Raw genomic sequence first — 18351 nt, 5'->3', positions numbered from 1 at the left:
CTTGGGCAATATTAATTATGTAGCAGTGTTGTTGCATACAATGGTCAGGTTCTGTATTTGTTGAGAAAGCAGGTTCAAATTTGCCGAAGTCTGATCCTACACAATGACTTGTTATCGTAATTCGTTTGGCCTTCACCGTTTTAAATTAAAATAATAAAGCCATTGTTACTCATGTAATCTCAGTTGCCTCTAGTCCCTGCTCTTCTTAACCCTGTGCTTTAGTGGTCAGGAGATACATCTTCGACCTTCTGCCATGCTGTGTCACCCCTCTCTCAGTCCGACGTCACTCGGCCTGGAGCTGCTCCCACGGCCTCATTGGCGGAGGGTCTGGTGATATGTGCCATTCTTCCTTTAACTTTCTGTGTCCCCTTGCAGACGCCTTCCTCAAGTTTACCAAAAGTTCCAATCCTTTCGCGCCCTGCTTGTGTCACTCTTTGAGCCCCAGAGGCCCCATCATGGTTTATAGTAGTTTACAATCGTTGTCTAATTGTGGGAGCTGATCCTTGAGTTTTTCTCAGTTAGTAGGACATACGAGCTGTATTCTGGTACCAGATTTTGTAGGGATGCCCCAAAATGAACATTTGCAGCCAAAGCCTAATAGAATTTAAGATGCTTGACCAATAACTGCATAGTACCGAATATCCAATATGGTTACCTTTTTTTTACCGGGCAGTGATGCGGAGAGTCGTTGCTGTCACCACTGAAATGGAGGATCATGTTGGCGGATTTCTAGCACGGCACTTCCAAGAATGGTTGAGTGGGTTGCCAGAATTTCAGCAGAGGTCTTGCAGAACTCATTTCATCTCTGTAGCACATTTTTGTATTTGAAAAAACACATTCTATTACAGTACATTGTCGAATGAAAGCAAAAATCATTGTTCAGGCTGCTCTGCACGCGGTTTGATTGTGTAATTGCGTGTCATGCCACGATTCGGCAATTTATTTTGCACTATTTGGCTGAGTACATATCGCTAAGATTCAAGAGTTGCCACTAGTAAACCTTTTTTAACCTTTAAGAAAAAGTCTAAAAGGTTTCATAAACTGTAACTGATACACTTCTCCTCCTCTTTGTTTTTCAGAAACCTTTGCAGCCAGACATGGGCCACAATGCACTTGCTAATTTCCAGATTGAAAAGAAAATTGGTCGCGGTCAATTCAGTGAGGTCTACCGTGCAAGGTATCTGCTGGACAACACGTCAGTGGCCCTGAAGACAGTCCAGGTGGGGAACAATTAGTCTGACTGCATGATGATGTGATATAAAAACGAAAACAAGAGTAGAGAAAAAAATAGCAAATTATGTAAGAAGTCTAATTACAGAAAGTGTGTGAGTAGGTTTTGCAAAGAGACCAAAAAAGTTAGTTGTGCATTCTACATTTAAGTCATTCCGTTTTTTTAAAGGTAGATCTGATTAATATATCAATTTTTATCAGTGAATTAAATTCATTTTTTGTTTTGCAGACAATTTTTTAATTGCATCTTTTGCCTGCCGCAGCTACCACTGATTTCCCGCCCCCTGTTTCTTTCACAGAGTGACAGTGACAGGCTGTCACTAACAAGAGTGGGAAGTTTGTTCCCAAGATAAGAATAGTGTCCCCTGTAGTTTGGAACGGGTTTGGGTTTGTGGCAACAGGCATGGAGGAAGTGACTGTGCGATGCAAGCCTTGTCTGTTGCCAATTGCAACGAAAGATTGTTGCACAACCAACTTACTCAAACAATACACTCCCTCTAAATATCACCTTACTGTGGAGGAATCATTCCGCCAAGGGAACAGGTATGAGAAGAATGGGGCACAGTGGAGAGCGATCTATGAAGCGGACACTTTAAAATATTGTACTTTGGGCCTTTAGAAATAAATATTCTCTCAATGCAGCATGATGCAAACTTGAACTATTCTGCTTTGATTGAATAATGGGCCATATTCACTTATTTTTATTAATTAATAAACATTACACACAGCAACATTCATCTTTCTATTGCATGCGGACCAATGTATACCGAACTATTACACATTACTGACAGCTTTATGACAGCTAACAGAAACCTTCAAGGAACAAATTGCAAAAGAAAAAAAACCCTCTTCGTCATTTTTTTGCCAAAACACCTAAGGCCTAAATTGTCTGATTATTATTTCATTGTCATTCGGTGTAAAAAAATGGTATGAAAAATATATATATATATAAAATATATATATATATATAGAGTCCCTAAATAACTAACATATTGCCGATACGATATTGGTTAATTTCTTACAAAACAATGTGGAATGATTCAGTGACTTGAAAGTAGCCTCTAAGGTGTGAAGTCTAACCTGTGTAACTGTGAAATAATGACTGGGATACTAGACGAGTGCAGGTGAAGTTTTCTAGATTCCTCTGGTATCTTTCATACTACAGTACTCACTGCAACACCAGTAGACTCATTCTCATCCTTTCTTGAAATTGTTATAAATATATCGTCTTTCCATTTTCCTTTTGATCTGCTGACAGATATTTGATTTGATGGATGCCAAGGCTCGGCAAGATTGCATCAAAGAGATTGATCTCCTGAAGGTAAAGAACAATAGTGGAGAGAGACTCCGTCATTTGCTCTGCTCTATTCTCTCACGGTGCCTCAGCTGGGACCCACAAGATAACAGCTGATCTGTGCTAGAGTTTGTATGTCTCTGTGTGTCTGTGGTTCTCTCTCTCTCTCTTAATGCAGAATGTTGGGTTTTGTGTTGGTCTAAACCAGGGCTGTCTAAACTGTTCCAGAAAATGTAGGTGCAGGGTTTTGTTCAAGCACACAGTTTAACCAATCAGGCGTCAGCTGAAATAAGCAGCACCTGACTGTCAATCTACTGATTACAGTCTTCAGACTCCCGAAGATGTGTGTTCTTGTTGGGTTGAAACAGAAACCTGCACCACCTGGCCAATGAGGACTGGTTTGCACACTCCTGATGTAAATGAATACAGATATGTATGTGCGTGTTTTAAAACCTTTCATGCTGCTGTTCCTTTGTGTTAGAGCATTGTTGCTTATGGAGGTATAAAATGGGCAATATTTCCTCAACATGGGACTTAAATGTGTCTAATGGGCTTGTTTCATACTTTACTGTCTTTCTTCTCTCATCTTTCATATTTCAAGTTTTTTTTTAAACAAAGTGCTTTCATTGATCACACTTCCTTTAATACTTGTCAGCCAGCCTCTTTTCAGAAAGTGATGAACAAATTAATGACATCCTCAATATCGTCTCCTGTCTACAAGATGCAAGATGTTTGTCAAACTTGCGTATGCTTGTGTGAATCCGTGCCGAGTTGCTTGTGTTTCCTTTCGTATATGCAGATCATATCATCTTCTGTGTGAGCACTGCAGGCTGTTTGTTCATGCACACACACTTGCACGTGTACAACGGGGAGAACAAAAAAACAAATTGAATTAGTGCCACTCAGACATTTCAGCAATGCTCCTGGGGCTCCTTGGACCAATCAGAGACAGCAATACTAGGATGCAGACAAGGCCCTCTAGAGCCCTGTAATCTGGATGGCAGATCATTGATTTGATTACTCAAGATGACATGGTTTGCCTGACCCTGTTTAAGAGAAAATGAGTGGGTTCAGAGTTGAAAGAAGAAGAGTTGAAAAGAAATTGGAGGCATTTCTATTTTGATATTGCAAGAACTGGTTCTTGCTTTCATACTAAATGTAATATTTTTTATGTGATGTTTCACTTGTTTAGGTTTTCCCTGGAAACATTTGTTTTTTGCTGCACGTCTTGTGGCTTTCAAAATAATGTTTGTCTCAAAATGTATTCTGATGTCACCGTGACATCAGATTCAGGCAACATGATTTTGTCCTACTGAAGATTAAATATGAGTTCCAAAATATAGCTGTCGTCCAACATTTATTGCAAAAACAATGCTGTATATTTGTGTGGATGTTGAGAATACTTTTTGACAGCTGTCAAGTGATAGCTTATTATTTACTGCCTCAAAAAAGAGAGCAACTCCTGTGTCAAAGCATTAGAATAAGGTCACTACTTTGATGAATTAAGTATGTTCGTGACATAGTGGATGGACCAAACATGATGCAGCTTTGGTTCTGGCATTGACAAAAACATCGAGGTTTGCGTGCTCACAAGCTTCTGTCTGGTCTTGATAGAGGTTTTGACACGATCGGAGGCATTTGGTCTCTATACAAACTAGTCTGTTCCATGCTGGTATTATTCAGTAGCGTCCAATAGTCGTCCTCGGGCTGGACCTGTGATGCAGTGAGGTGACTATATCTGTGGGAACCATGGACATATTGAATTAAAAATTAAACAAGTGGGAACTGGGGGGGACTGTGAAGCATATTGAAGATGCCTCACTTAAAAAAAGACGATTAGACATGGTCTCTCTGTTCTATAAGCTTGTGTTTTAACTTGTAATATGCATATTGTTCTTCAAACCATTTTGATATCTATCTGCTGGGATTTTATTTTTCACCCCTCCAGGGCACCTTTGGCAGCGTGACCACATGTCCTTTAGCCTTTCCTTCCTTCAAGCTTTTTGTTCCCTTTCTTACTCTGCTGTAAGATGATTGTTCCTGAACATGGAAGTTATGCTGCGTCCCTCGTTGCCCAGCCAGCCTCATAATAAAAGGCGGAGTGTGAGGGAGAGACAGGCCTCTGCCTTATCCCCAGACTAGACAAGCCAACAGGAGACGCAGCCAAATCAGAATAATGAGAGGCACACTGGCATGGACCGACTGGAATGACACACATACTCTTACACAATCCCTCTCTCTCTCTCTCTCACAAACACACACACACACACAAACGCACACACTGACACTCTCACAGCCTCGCAACAGTCCGCCTATTTGTTTGTCTGTCCGTGTTTGTGTGTGCTTATTCATCTGTAGTTTTCTTGTTCTGGCATGATGATTTCAACTTCAGAATCCCGCTTCTTTCTTTTTGTGTAGATCCTTGCTGATGTGGATGCTGTTTTGAGAACTTGCATGCTCTCTATTTTCACAATTCTTGAAATCCCGTAGCTATGTGATCCTCTTCCTTGTGTCTACTATCATAGCTGGAATCTATTCAAAAGACTAATCATCTGCCCTAATCAGCAGTGAAAGACTGTAATGATGCCGGTGTTTGTTTCTTGTGTGTCTGAGCGTTTGTGTGTTGTATGTGCATGTGTGCCTTGGTTCTGCATCTAATTAGATCATACCAGTGGTTTACTGACAAGCCTGAGGACTGGCAGGAACCAGCCTCCTTTAACTTGATCCACATACTCTGTATATGCTGTGGTCTCCATGGTTCTTCATGTACGAGAGGTTCCAGTATGACCCGTAGATTTAGAAATATATTGTTGCTTACTTGAAGTGCTTTGTCCTATTTGTACAAAAAGAATAGTAATAGCAAACAGTTAAACTGCAAAACACTTTCTCACCTATAACTCTGGAGTTCATTACTACTGATTCCTGCATGTATTGGCATGCACAAGATCACATTATAAAACATGAAAATATTATATATTAGAATATAATGCAATTTGAGTGTTTTGTCAGATAACATTTAAGCAAAAACGCTACGAAGTGCAGCATAGTGAAAACCTTTGGATCTTTTTGTACCGCAGTTTTCCACAATGTTGGTCATTCAGTGATTCTTGGAGATATTCCTTTAGCTGACCGCGTAACCAATTTCTGTTTGAGATGAGGCTGCAATATCCTGATGAGATGCCCAAATCCCTGCAACAGGCTCAGGAGCGACTCTGAGTCTCAGCCAGATGATTTTGTTCTGTGTATGATTACCATTAGCCAAATGGATGCTTCTTAGGCCAAGTCAGAATCCAGTACTCAAATAATTGATAATTTCTCTGTTCTCCTCACTGGCATTGTTGAACACAGTGTTCCTGTTGTGCAGACATCTGTGCCCTCACCTAAAAAAATGTCTCCAAGTGCTCCTTCCTATTTAGTTTCAGGGACTCACACTCACTACAAGTAAGCATGTTCCTTAGCCTACTTGGGTATGAAGCCTAGAACATGTAGGTGTTGTGATCCCTGGCATATAGAGGTCCAAAGATTGATTAAAACCAGTTAGATTCTAATTTAAATCCACCAATCATTGTCACACCATCAGAATGTATTTGTCATCCTTTCTCAACACCTCACCAGCTCACACTGTACTGCACAGTCTTGCATGATTAAGTCATTACATAGGCTGGTGAGTCTCAGCCAGCGTGTTTAATGACATAATCATGCAAAGCTCCAAGATATTTCCAGTGACTGAATTTGCTGTGTGCAGCTGTGTTCCGTCCGTCATTTACTGATACATCTGTAAACATTATCTTTATTTTCCCCCCGCATTCTTTGCCTGCGGTTGAATTTAAGGAGGAGGAAGAGTTTGGTGGACGGAAGGAGGCTTGTCATCACTCTCTGGCTGAGATTCAGTGTGGAGTCATGTCGAACTGGCCCTACGAGCCAAAAATACATCTGGCAAGACAGCAATGAATAGGGCGGGAGCAAAAGATATGGGGAAAAGCGAGAACGAGTGAGAATGGAGGAGGGATGGATCGGAGAGTGTCGTGTTGCGAAGTGTACTGTACTGTGCTCTTCTTCCACTGCTTCCCTACGTCAGCCATCGCATGAACATTTCTTTAATCACAGCAGAAAATGCAGCTGAGCGGAGGACGTGTGTCACACCGCTCCATCTGCTCGCATCACAGACCTCCCGATCACATTGCCAAGCCACGCATCTCCATGTCTCAGGCTTTATGTGGGCTCTACTCTGCATCATCTACCGTCTTTATCTCCCTCACCTATGTTCTCTACCAGGCCTGGTTAAACCTGCCTCTCCCCCTCTCATCATTCTTTTTCTGTGTCAGTGTGTCATATTCACTCCCCACTTTTCTGTTTACCACAGCAAATGTTCTTCCTGCCTTATTGACCGACCGACAGGAAAGAATCTGAGCCCAGCATGCTTGTATTCTCACTGTCAGACATGTCAGCTTGTCAAGTGTTGATATCTAAGCGCCTGTGTAGCACACGAAGGGTTGTCACCACAGACACTTGGGGTTGTTGTGATGTCACCCTGCTTTATCACAAAACTGTCTCATTAGGAGACATGAACAAGAGGAACTTTTTAAAATGCATAGTTCATTCTTCCGTGGGTCTAAATATGACTCACTGTTTTATTTCATTTGTATTGATTTTTTTTTTTCTGTTGGAATTCTTTTTTAATGTATTTACGTTTTGCATCCACAGCAACTAAATCATCCAAATGTAATAAAGTACCACGCATCTTTTATTGAGGACAACGAGCTGAACATAGTATTGGAGCTTGCTGATGCTGGGGACCTTTCTCGTATGATCAAGGTACTGGACTTTATTCTTCTTTTAGCTGGACTTCAGAAAAAAACAAGAATATTGTGCTATCAAACATCTATGCTTGCAAATGTGTACCTTACTAAGAAGCTGTTTTCAAGGAAGTGGAGAGGCATCACCAACATTTATCTTTTCAATGCTGTTTACACTGAATTACATGTTCTGGGAAAGTTTTCTGTTTTCTAGCTTGTGTGAAATGGTTTATTTTTTTTTTTTTTAGCTTAAAATATTGCCACGTTATACTACTTCCAAAATGATTTAGGGTGACAAAAAGTCAGCCTCCAATGCCCCGCACCTCGATTACTGGCTACCGTGATGCATTGTTTTAGAGATGTATGAAGCAGAGTTATAAAAAAACGAAGATGAAGATACTGAGATCTTTGGAAATGGACCGAAAGGACAAGATTATAAGTGAGAAATTCAGAGGGATTGGCCTGCGGTTGGACAGCTAAGAATAGACTTTTGGGGTTGTGTTTGTTCTCTCAAGTAATGGTCCTGTCAATTCAGAATGCATCAAAATTATATCAAAACACTAAATGGTGTTTTGTCTGGAAATAATCTGTTGTTGAGCATCGTCCCTATAGACTTAAAACCTTGGTCAGTAGACGTGGGGCTGCCAAGGTGAATCATCACTTTCATGACAAAACCAGAACCCCCCAGTAAATGACAGCTGGTCGACAGGAATGGAGGTAGTTGCTCCTATTTTTTCCCAAAACTAAGTAAAAGGTGGATAAATAACTGCTGTGATGATGTCATCCAGTATGTGATCTTGGGATACTTGAATGAATCCTGTGTGTGAAGCATTTAATAGAAATACTGAAATACCTTCCATATAAAAGGCTGCAGATGTTGACAGTGTATGGATATCTTTGATGTGTAAGTACATGAATCAATAGTGTTCTGTGTGATGGACTGACAAGTGGTCCTGTCCCCATTTCTCTAGAGAGGTAGCCGGGTGAGGTGCGCAATGACCTCACAGTGAAAATAAAAAGTCATGAATTATTACTGTACTCAATATCTCTTGTCTTTGCTGCATGCAGCCTTTGACTTTTGCAACTTTTCATTTCAGAAATTATTTTTTTCCGGAAAAAAAAATCATGCTAAGGGCATTTCTCATACCTATAAAATATATTTAACCAGTTGAAAGTGTGACTGGTATGGGTTTTGAATTGTTGTTGTAGGCAGCGAATCAATAAAACTGTACAGTATACATTCACAAATTTTACTTGACATGGTGAGACCTTCAAATGACATCAGACCTCTTGATCTTCTTTTTCTGTGGGCTGATATATCTATAATGGCAGCAGAGGAAAAGTGATACAAAAGTGGCAGCATCATGCATCCCAGGCTCAACCTGTTTTTATTCTTGGAGTTGGAGCAAAACCTCAATTCTTATAAAACCCTGCCAGCGAAGCAAATTAGTGGTGTGAATGTACAAAGCCCCGGTCTTCTGCCATGCATAAATGATGCTCCTGCATTATATCAGCGCAGCTCGACAAGCTGTTTGCAGTCATACTCAGCAGCTTCACATCCGCGCAGCTCAACACAGCAAATTAGGAGAGGCGAAGATTAGTGATACAAGAGAGTGAACATGGCAGGTGGAACACACACGTCTCACACTGAATTTAATATGGAAGTATGCAGAGGCGAAGATATGTGCAGACTCAACCGGAGAGACTCATAAACTTCAAAAACATATTACCTGTATGTTTCTGAAAACCATTATTCAAGTTATTAATGTGTGTCAAGATGTTAAATTACACACATCAGATGTTAGAAATTTGATGAAAGCATTTATAAGCACTGATTAGAGCTGTCAGTGTTTCATGATTTATCAGTAAAATGCTTGACAAATTCATGAAATACAGTCGCAATATAAGTTGTGAAAGATACCAGAATGGTATTGGAACAGTGCATGCCTCCACCAGCCCTGTCATTTCTAACAGCACTGGTATTTTTAGCCCAAAATGATTGCCCTAAATGCATTTTATTGATTCTTGTTATAGTAAAGATATTGCATGAAGTCCACTTAAGTCCAAGTTGAATAAAAAGCGAGACTTTTGCATAGCGATCTTTTTATTATTATACCTTGTATTACAAGTCCATGTTCATACAACTTACTTGACAATATACAGTTCATTTCAGAACTTGCGTGGTGAGTGCAGAGTGTGGCAGGTTTGCTTGTTGTCTTGCTAACAACTTTGAAAAACAAATGCACAGCAAGCACTGAGCAGAACAAATCTTTATGTGTCCATTTCATAAGTTACGACTGCCAGTTTTCTGGTTGCACATCAATGATTGCTATGATGGAGAACATGAATATTTTTCAGAGTCAGGACTTGGATAACCACAGTAATACTGGTCTGTTATTATTATTATTATTATTATTATTAAACATTGAACGCACAGGTCTCACAGAACTCAGTGTACACACTGCTCTCTATTACCGACTGTCGTGGGTTGTAGATGTTAACCCTCCACTCTTTAGACATAATGTGCAGTTGTTCAAATGCCATATATAAAATAGTGCTACCCTCTTTGCATGAAATCACTTTTCTTTTTTAATTCTTTCTTACTTCTCTTCCCTCTTGCCACGCTTTACCTCTGTCTTCTTCTCTCTCCCTGACCATCTCAGAATTCAAATGAAATCAAATGGTCCTTGATTTGCATGCACTTACGGAATATTGCACGTGCAGTGTTTTCTGTTAAAGGCACGGAAAAGAGGGTGGTGATGGTGGTGGGCGTCTATGTGCTCCCCCATTGACATCAAACAGTCCTCTGATATGGAAATGGGAGGGCAAGGAAGAATGGCTCCTCACTGAGGCTTTGTTTGGATGTAGGCCAAGGTCTATCTCTCCCTCATCCCACCTATCTCTTTCTATTTCCTCCTCTTGCACTTTCCTCCTTTCCTTATTCCTCTTGCGCCATCTTTTGCTGTCAACCAAGTTCTCCATGTACTCCCTCAAACATTGTCAGAAAGATTTTGGATCCTTTCCACGACTGGTGAATGGAGGCATGACGGCGAACTGATTTTACTGTAGTTGCTGACTGTGTTGGACCGAATCAAGTAGAGCCATGTAACAGAATTTGGCCTCCCAGAGCATAGATGTACTGTAATCACAGCTGGTTTCGCTAATGAGTGATTTTGCTGAAAGCACATTTATATTCCAGTTATGAACTGCCCTTATTGATGTATATGTATGTCATGTATAAATGTTGATGAGTTTACATAGTGTATTATGTACATTATCTCTACGTAATGTCGCATAAAATGTTGCTTTACACATTTACCCATGTTCCTATCATCGCCTGATGTCACAAGGTGGGGTGAGTGACCAAGAAGGCGTTGCTTCTTCATACGGACGCTTGGTACAGAGCTGCTGTTGTGTAATGCAGCTGAATTGCTGAAGTCTCTGGCACAAGATCGAATGAATGTCCTTATAAAGTACTGAAGATCCACCGTGAACAGAAGTGACATGTAATATTAATGAGAAAATCATCTTGCTTGGGTAAGAGCTCTGTCATCGCTGTGGCTTTTCATGCCAGTTTTATGTATATTCCACTTTAGCTCAACCTCTATAAAACAAATACATGAATGAGTAAACCGAAAACCAAATAAAATGTATTTGGCTCTGAGAGTTGAACTTTCAGCGCTGTGTGCCAGATGGGAGATTTTTGCAAGGTACCACCATTTTTTCCCCACTGCTTTGTTCCTGCTGGTGCATGTGCTTTCCATTGCGGGTCGTAGTGAAAATGAGATGAGGCTTTGTAAAAGTACGAGACAGAACCAGAGTTGAGGGGTCTGGGTTCTATTAAAATCAAACCGGAGTCACTCAGACTGTAGACACACATTTTACATTGAACGTGTTTACTACATGAATTACTGCTGAACTCTTTCGGAATATGTGCATAAAAGGGGTATTAAAAAGATCTGTTGTCTTTTCTTGCTTGTCAACTTTGTTCAGCACTTCAAGAAACAGAGGCGACTGATCCCGGAGAGAACAGTGTGGAAGTACTTTGTCCAACTCTGCAGCGCTCTGGAGCACATGCACTCTCGGCGGGTCATGCATAGAGGTAGCACACACAAAGTACATTTATGCGTAAATTCTGTGCCTTCTTGATTGCTGTCAGCTTTCTGCAAGACATCATGTTTTTTTTTTCCCCCACTTGAAATAATTGTTCAGGAGTTGGTCACAACAATATGTATGTAGTGGTCAGTTTATCTCCTGTATGATCTGGTATTAACTGTTACAAAACCTCCTCTTTCCTGTGAAGTCAAACGTTTTTAAATTATTGAAGGGTAACAAAACCAATGTAATGGTTATGTTCAACGGCTTTGTGTCAAAGAACTTGCCTAAGGCAGTAAACACACTGTCAAATTTTAAGTATAACTGCACTTTGGCCTCGCTGACACGAGCGGACATTTTAAACCTTTTATTTAAATTGATCGCCTCGCAAGTTGTTGAACGTTCTTGTAAATTTAGGTTTAGAAGCCAAATATTGAGAAGGTGACTTGTGTGATTACGTGTACTCTGTACTGAGTGTGAAGGTTAACCCAAAAATGTGGGAGCTGTGTTGTGGATGAATGATCTACTCAGTGATCATCATCGCGGAATGTTATGCTTTGCTTTAATCTGCATGAGAGTTATAATACTAGCATCTTAAGTCTGCCTTTTGTATGCTGCGTTGAAGTTGTCATGCTTGATTGGACAGTTATTCCCAAATCCTACGTCTATGTCCAGGACTTGCCATACTGTAATATCCACGTGTCATGTCCGACTCTTTTGTGGCGTATGACAGACTCCTAAGCTTAAGGCGTTAAACAATCCGGGGTCCTCTGTGTTTATGGCTTCACATGCTTTTAATTGGTCCAGTCAGACCTGGTCCTGGGTCACTGGCATCACTCCGGCTCACTAACACACTCAGAGTTACAGGTGATGCATTTCCGTTGGAGTGTCTCTGATTAGTGGAGAGGGGCACTAAATGACCCCTACACCCTAATCTTAAACGTCCAATTAGCAAAAGTGGCTTTCAGTTTCATGGAGGCAGTTGATTTGAAAGACTGATGCTGTCATATTAACATATCTACCAAAAAACCTATAGGAGTAAGTCTGCCAGCACCCACATCGGCTGAGTGGTCTTTTACAAGGTTATTGTCGCATTACAAAACATGGAAAAACAACAAAAGTATGCTAAAACTTCTGGAGGAAGAAGCTTCAGTGTGTGACAAATTGAAGAAAATAACATTAAATAAAACAAGTACCGCAACCACAAACATCGAGAAAAAAAAGGCCAATCGTGTGTACATACTGATTCTCGACCGTCTTGACTTTTTTTCTCTGTGTCTGTGGCACCACAGTAATGCTAAGATGTTTTAGCGTCATATTAACTGGCCAATACCTTGTTTGCATTGTGTAATACAAAACATTAGATGTTTACCTGAGTCACGTGTCTCATTGCTTGTAAGTACTCATTCATATTCGCAACACACTGGCCTGCAATGAATCATTATAAAATACAGATTAACGTTTTCTCAAAATGGACTAATTTTGCCCGGGGATGGTCAGCGAAAGTTCACTCTACTCTTCTGGAGTCAGTTCAAGTGAGAGGAGGGGAACTGCTTGCAGATTGTCCATTTTTATATTTTTCAGAAAGACCTCTGAATTATCGTGAATCTGAATTGGAGTTTGTTTGTTCTATATGTCTTTTATTTGAAAAAACTGGAATAAAATCACTGGGGTCTGTTAATCATTTATAAACTGCTCATTCATATGTGTATTCACAGCATACTAGGTGCTTAATCATTGTATAGTAATCCTACTCAGGGGGATATATTCTATTTTAGGGTGGCTCAGTCACAACAACTCCCTATTTAAGAATAAGAAATTAATTTGTTTAGTAGTAGTCATACTTTGCCTAATCTCCCTGATAATCTGTTGAAGTTTTTACTCCCCATGGGAGGTACGAATCACAGCAACCTCCACAAGACCATCTATTTCTACTTTCTCGGCAGATGGCTGTGCATCTCACCCTTTTGGTCCCAAAGACTTCGCAACTTTAATCAATGTTCTTTGGTGGGAACCCCAAGTTCATTTCAGAGGCCATTGCCTCATGAAGGCCATTTATCATGAATCTGTGTAATGTGAAGCATTGTAATAATACATAATGCATAGATACGTCAGTGGAAACTTCAAATGTGCTTGATAGAAATCTGATATTTTTTCTAGAATGAAAAGATTTTGTTGTTTTTTTCTCCCAGATATCAAGCCAGCCAACGTTTTCATCACAGCGACGGGAGTAGTAAAACTTGGAGACCTGGGACTGGGACGATTCTTCAGCTCCAAAACCACAGCAGCTCACTCCTTAGGTAATTTACTACATTCTTACTTGGAAGGCTGCACTAAATAACCCACGCTTGACTTTTGAAGACAGAAGTGCCCTGAGACGCACAGCGAGCACCAGTAATCACCTGCAGTTAGATGTGTTTCATTAGCTATAGTGAGACCAGAGCCGTGTGTGTTGAAACCGCGACTGTGCATGGCTCCTCGGCCACTTAGCCATTTCCTGTTTCCTTGACTTCTAACCCTGGTTCTGACTAAGACTTGGCAGAAACATTTGACACACTGCTCCGATTGCGAGTATGTGCCATAAAATGGGCAAATGCTACAACAGGAGTTATTACCGGTCTCTTTATCGTAGGAAGTAAAATCACACAGCCATATATCTCTCCTGGAGAAGTAACATTAAAACCCTGCTGTTATTGCCGGATCTTGGTTTAAGACTTCACACTAAAATAAGCAGTGTAAAGGCTGAGACAAAGTGAGAAAATTAAACTACCTTAATACTCTTTACAGCTACATCCAAATATTCAGATGACTGGAGATCAAGACCGTTCCAGTGATGATGGTTCAAGGAACTGGCACTGTTTCACTTTAAAGGAGAGTGTAGTTTCTACTGAAACACATACCCTGAAAAAAAGCACAACCTTACTTCAAAGATGTCCCACTGTTTGAAAGAGTAGCTGACCACTTAACAATTTGTTAACTTCCTGAAGACACTGGCCTTCATCACTGTATTGTGAAAGTCACTCCTATTAACAGTTAACAACACAGTTCTGCGCAACGAACATGAGAGAATTCTATATTTTTGCCTGTTCATTATCAATTTTTTGGATAAGTTGAAGTGATTATTATTTTCCACATATTTTGGGGGGAGTTAAGAAATTATGGATTTATGGATGTTTTATTTTATTTGACTGCTGAGTCTAAATATGCTTATATACGTTTATGCATGCACGCATACACACTGATCGAAAACAAGAAGAAGATAATGAAACTAATTCACGTGCTTGTTAAATTACAGTTATTATAAAGTTGCCTGTGCATGTCATTGTCGTTAAGAGATTCAGGTTTGTTATTATGAATGTTAATATCACAGTGCGTGATTTCATGAAACCCACTTCAAAGAATAAAAGATCTTGCTGATGTTTTTTCTGCAGCTTCATATATGGCAATAAGTGGTAAAAACGGGTTTCCTTGGCACCGTCTCTCTTCCTCATGTCAAACTGTTTTTACCACAAACGGTTTGCTATTCTCAGCCTCTGTGGCGCAGCAGCCTGCCCTTTGAAAAAGTGTGAATCACGTCTTCAACCCAAAACCTATAAAGTAAGCAGCTTGCTGTGGCGGCAGAGGCAGAGTGCCTGGCAGCGTCTGTGATTGCTCATTAAACGTCGAGTCCACAGCTCCCTCTTTAGGCAAACAGAGGATCAGCAACATTGGGAGGCAGCACTCCACTGGAATACTGATCCTGTTTGAAAAATGCGTGGTTTGCTTTATTGTAGTTAAAAGTTAGTTCAGTGTGTTTACAGGGTTTTCAAGAAGGTATAGAAGATGTTTTAGATTTACAAGGGGATGTGGCACAAATGAACACATGGACAATGCATGTCGATTTGAAATAATATATATAATATAATAATAATAATAATATATAATGTATAAGCTACACGTTGAAACTACTTTAAACATCAATGTTTTGTTAGTTTCCAGTCGTAGAGAAGACTGCAGAAATATTGGTAAGATTAATAGTCTTGGCTTTAGCTCATCAGTATTGTGTTGTTGTTCGATGATTATTTTATTATTAATTGTTGTTTGTTCTGTTTGATTTGCTTTCAGCCTAATGATTTATTAGATGATTATTTACTGGTATTTCAGATTCAAACAATATCATAGCTTGTCCCTTCATCTCCAACATTCTTGGTTAAACGCCATCCCTCCTCTTCACACAGAGGACTCTTAACTAACTTATCCCCAAATTTTTCATACAGCCGTCGCTCCAAACTACTTATTTCTGGTCATCTGATCATCTTATGAGCAGCTTATTTCTTGCTTTGACACAAAATTTCTCGTTCCTTCTATTAATGACTATTGCTTCAATTAAGTGGCCCCTGGTTGTTAAAAAGAGCTGTATATATATATATATATAAATTGAACACTCCAACTCTCAACATTGTTTGATAGTCATGGTTTTTGTAACATGTACTTGATGAAAAATTACATGTGAATTTATTAACAGGCGTTGATCATGGCCTCAAGTTAATTCTGTTTGAGTTCTGTTTATATTTGTTTTTAATGATCAGAAAATGTATTCATTCTAATTTTATCCATGTTATGAATGACTAAGTGACTATCAAGTTTTCACCAAGGCTTCTTTAGTGCGGCTTGGTCCAGGTTTGCCTGACCTTATAAATCATTCACTCTGCATTTCTCCCACTATTTTGTGGTGGCACACCATGTTCTTTTTCACCAGAGGAACTCGTGCTTGCCAATATTCTTCGATTCAGACTCATTTCTCTCCTCCCTGCAACAGGAGGGTCGTCTTTAAACCAGACATAGATGACGGGTCACGGGTTTGGAGATGCAGTGGGTGTGAGAGAACAGTGAGATAGGTGAGAAAGGCTGTGAGTTTGGGGGTGAAATGGCACAAGAAGGAGAGAAGCAAGTGACAGCGGAAAGGGGTAGAATGTGACCAGTGTGGAAGAAGACAATCTGAGACACAGAATTAAATAAAATGGAGTAAAGGAGAAAGATGGAATGTGCAGAGTGGCAGCAGCGACGCAGTTGACAATGTGACATAAAAACAGAGGAAGAGGGAGAGCAGGAGTGAGGCAGGGGAAGGGATGGAATGAAAGAATGTGAGGAAGAGCTGTGTGTGTGTGTGTGTGCCAACGCAGATCTGTAATGAGCCCAGCCGCCCAGTGCAGTAGAACAGGGTGCTGGAGCTGAGATGGAAGTCCAGGCATACAGCCTGTCAGCCAGTAGGCTTTCAACTCAGCCGCGATGCACCCCACAGCCTTCTCACACACACTCGCACGTGTACACGCGGCAGACCCACTCTTTGTCTCCTATATAGACATACGTGCTCATCTATACGGACTGAAACAAGCAGAGTTGATATTGCTTCAATGTAATTGATTCTATTTTTCATTTAGTAACATTAAAAACAAATATTTCAATTGGCCCACTGTTTATTTCGTTCTGCTTGTCCTTAATTAAGGTTGATCAGTGGAGTTTCTGTATTTCCACTGTGGTTGCTCTTAGCTATTGAAGTTAAGCTTATATTTTATTCAGAACACATAATGTATACGCAGTCACTGGAAAAGTACGCAACACACATGCTAACAGTGTAAATTGAATGTGCGGTTAACAAATATTGCTTGTAGAATGACACAAATGCAAAGAAAGAATGATGTACTCTGATATATTTGGCAAGCAATGTAGTCCGAATCATAGTTGTATACTGCATGTATATGCATCCACAGAAACTTCATCAGACAAGTGCTTAAATAAAACAGACACAAGCAGGGTGTACACAGCGCAAACTGCAAAGACATACAACGATTGCCTTGCAAGATTAAAGTATGAAAATGACAATCAAAAGTACACGAAGTAAATCATTGTCCACTAGATTTGAGTTGGGACAAATGAGGACTGTACTTTAGCTTCACTTGCCTCACTATCCCTTGCTAAGGCTTCCAAATGACTTGATCCAAGCTGAGCAATCCCTGTCATTTGCACCTGCAACCACACACCGTCTTGGACCTTTGCTAACGCTGTTGCCCAATACATAGCGCTCAACTTTTACTAATAGGATGCTGCAAAATGAAGTGGTACAAAACTAATAATATTAAAGAAGAAGACTGGAGGGGGAATTCAAGTTCTTCAGAGAAGCTGATGTTGGAAATAATTATAACAATACTGGTATGTGGATGTATAAATACCTGGCTACCTTTAAAAGCAGCGCTATAGTGAGTCGTGAAACGCTAAACGACAGGCAGCAAGCCAACATGGAGCTCAGAGCTCAGCAGGACATGTAACAGGAGTCATGGGTATTTATGGAATACAATGGAGTCTTATGACTGTAAATATACGACCACGCTGATGTACAATTAATGATTTATACGAGATGTAGAAGGGTAGACTTATGTAGTTTGAAATGTTGCTTGATAAGTCAACTTATTTCATTCTTGTAACTTGTATGGAATGATAGTGCACTAACCCTAACCGTGTACAACAAGAGGTGATCATATTTGTGATCTCCTGCTCGTGTGTGTGGAGGTGTTCAATACGCACCAGCGTAGGCTGGTTTTTCTCACGCAAAGTGAAAAATTGTATGGGGACACATTGTTGGACTGACTTTTATTGGTTTAAAACTTGAGAAATAAAGTCGTATTTGCTTTCGTCATGTTATTTATTACGCGCCAGCACAAACCATGCACGAGAGCTCGCAGAAACTCCTCAGCCTTTACGTAAAATCCACAGCAGCTTGTGGCACATCAGCCTTTCATCAGGGACTGATTCATACAGGCTGGCATCTCACCTCCTATATGATCATGTTAACACTGCTTTCTTAGAAATGGTGTCGTCATGACTATTTGCTATAATAGAAATCAATCCCAACATGACTTCTCAATTTATTTGCATGAATAAGTAATGTGACTCTGATTT

General features: G+C 40.2%; 1 protein-coding gene across 1 annotated transcript in view; it reads left to right on the top strand.

Annotated features, from left to right (window-relative positions):
• nek7 (NIMA-related kinase 7) overlaps positions 1–18351 on the top strand; it is a 67108-nt gene that overhangs the window by 31054 nt on the left and 17703 nt on the right. Inside the window, exons 3-7 of the mRNA XM_053860427.1 lie at positions 1080–1220; positions 2489–2551; positions 7229–7339; positions 11314–11422; positions 13608–13715. Coding sequence (XP_053716402.1) covers positions 1080–1220; positions 2489–2551; positions 7229–7339; positions 11314–11422; positions 13608–13715 — 532 coding nt within the window. The remainder of the gene's footprint in view (positions 1–1079; positions 1221–2488; positions 2552–7228; positions 7340–11313; positions 11423–13607; positions 13716–18351) is intronic.

The sequence above is a fragment of the Synchiropus splendidus genome, chromosome 1 (genome assembly GCF_027744825.2).
Source record: "Synchiropus splendidus isolate RoL2022-P1 chromosome 1, RoL_Sspl_1.0, whole genome shotgun sequence".
Taxonomy (NCBI): domain Eukaryota; kingdom Metazoa; phylum Chordata; class Actinopteri; order Syngnathiformes; family Callionymidae; genus Synchiropus; species Synchiropus splendidus.
Note: the sequence above shows the minus strand (reverse complement) of the source record. Positions and strands in the feature narration are given on the sequence as shown.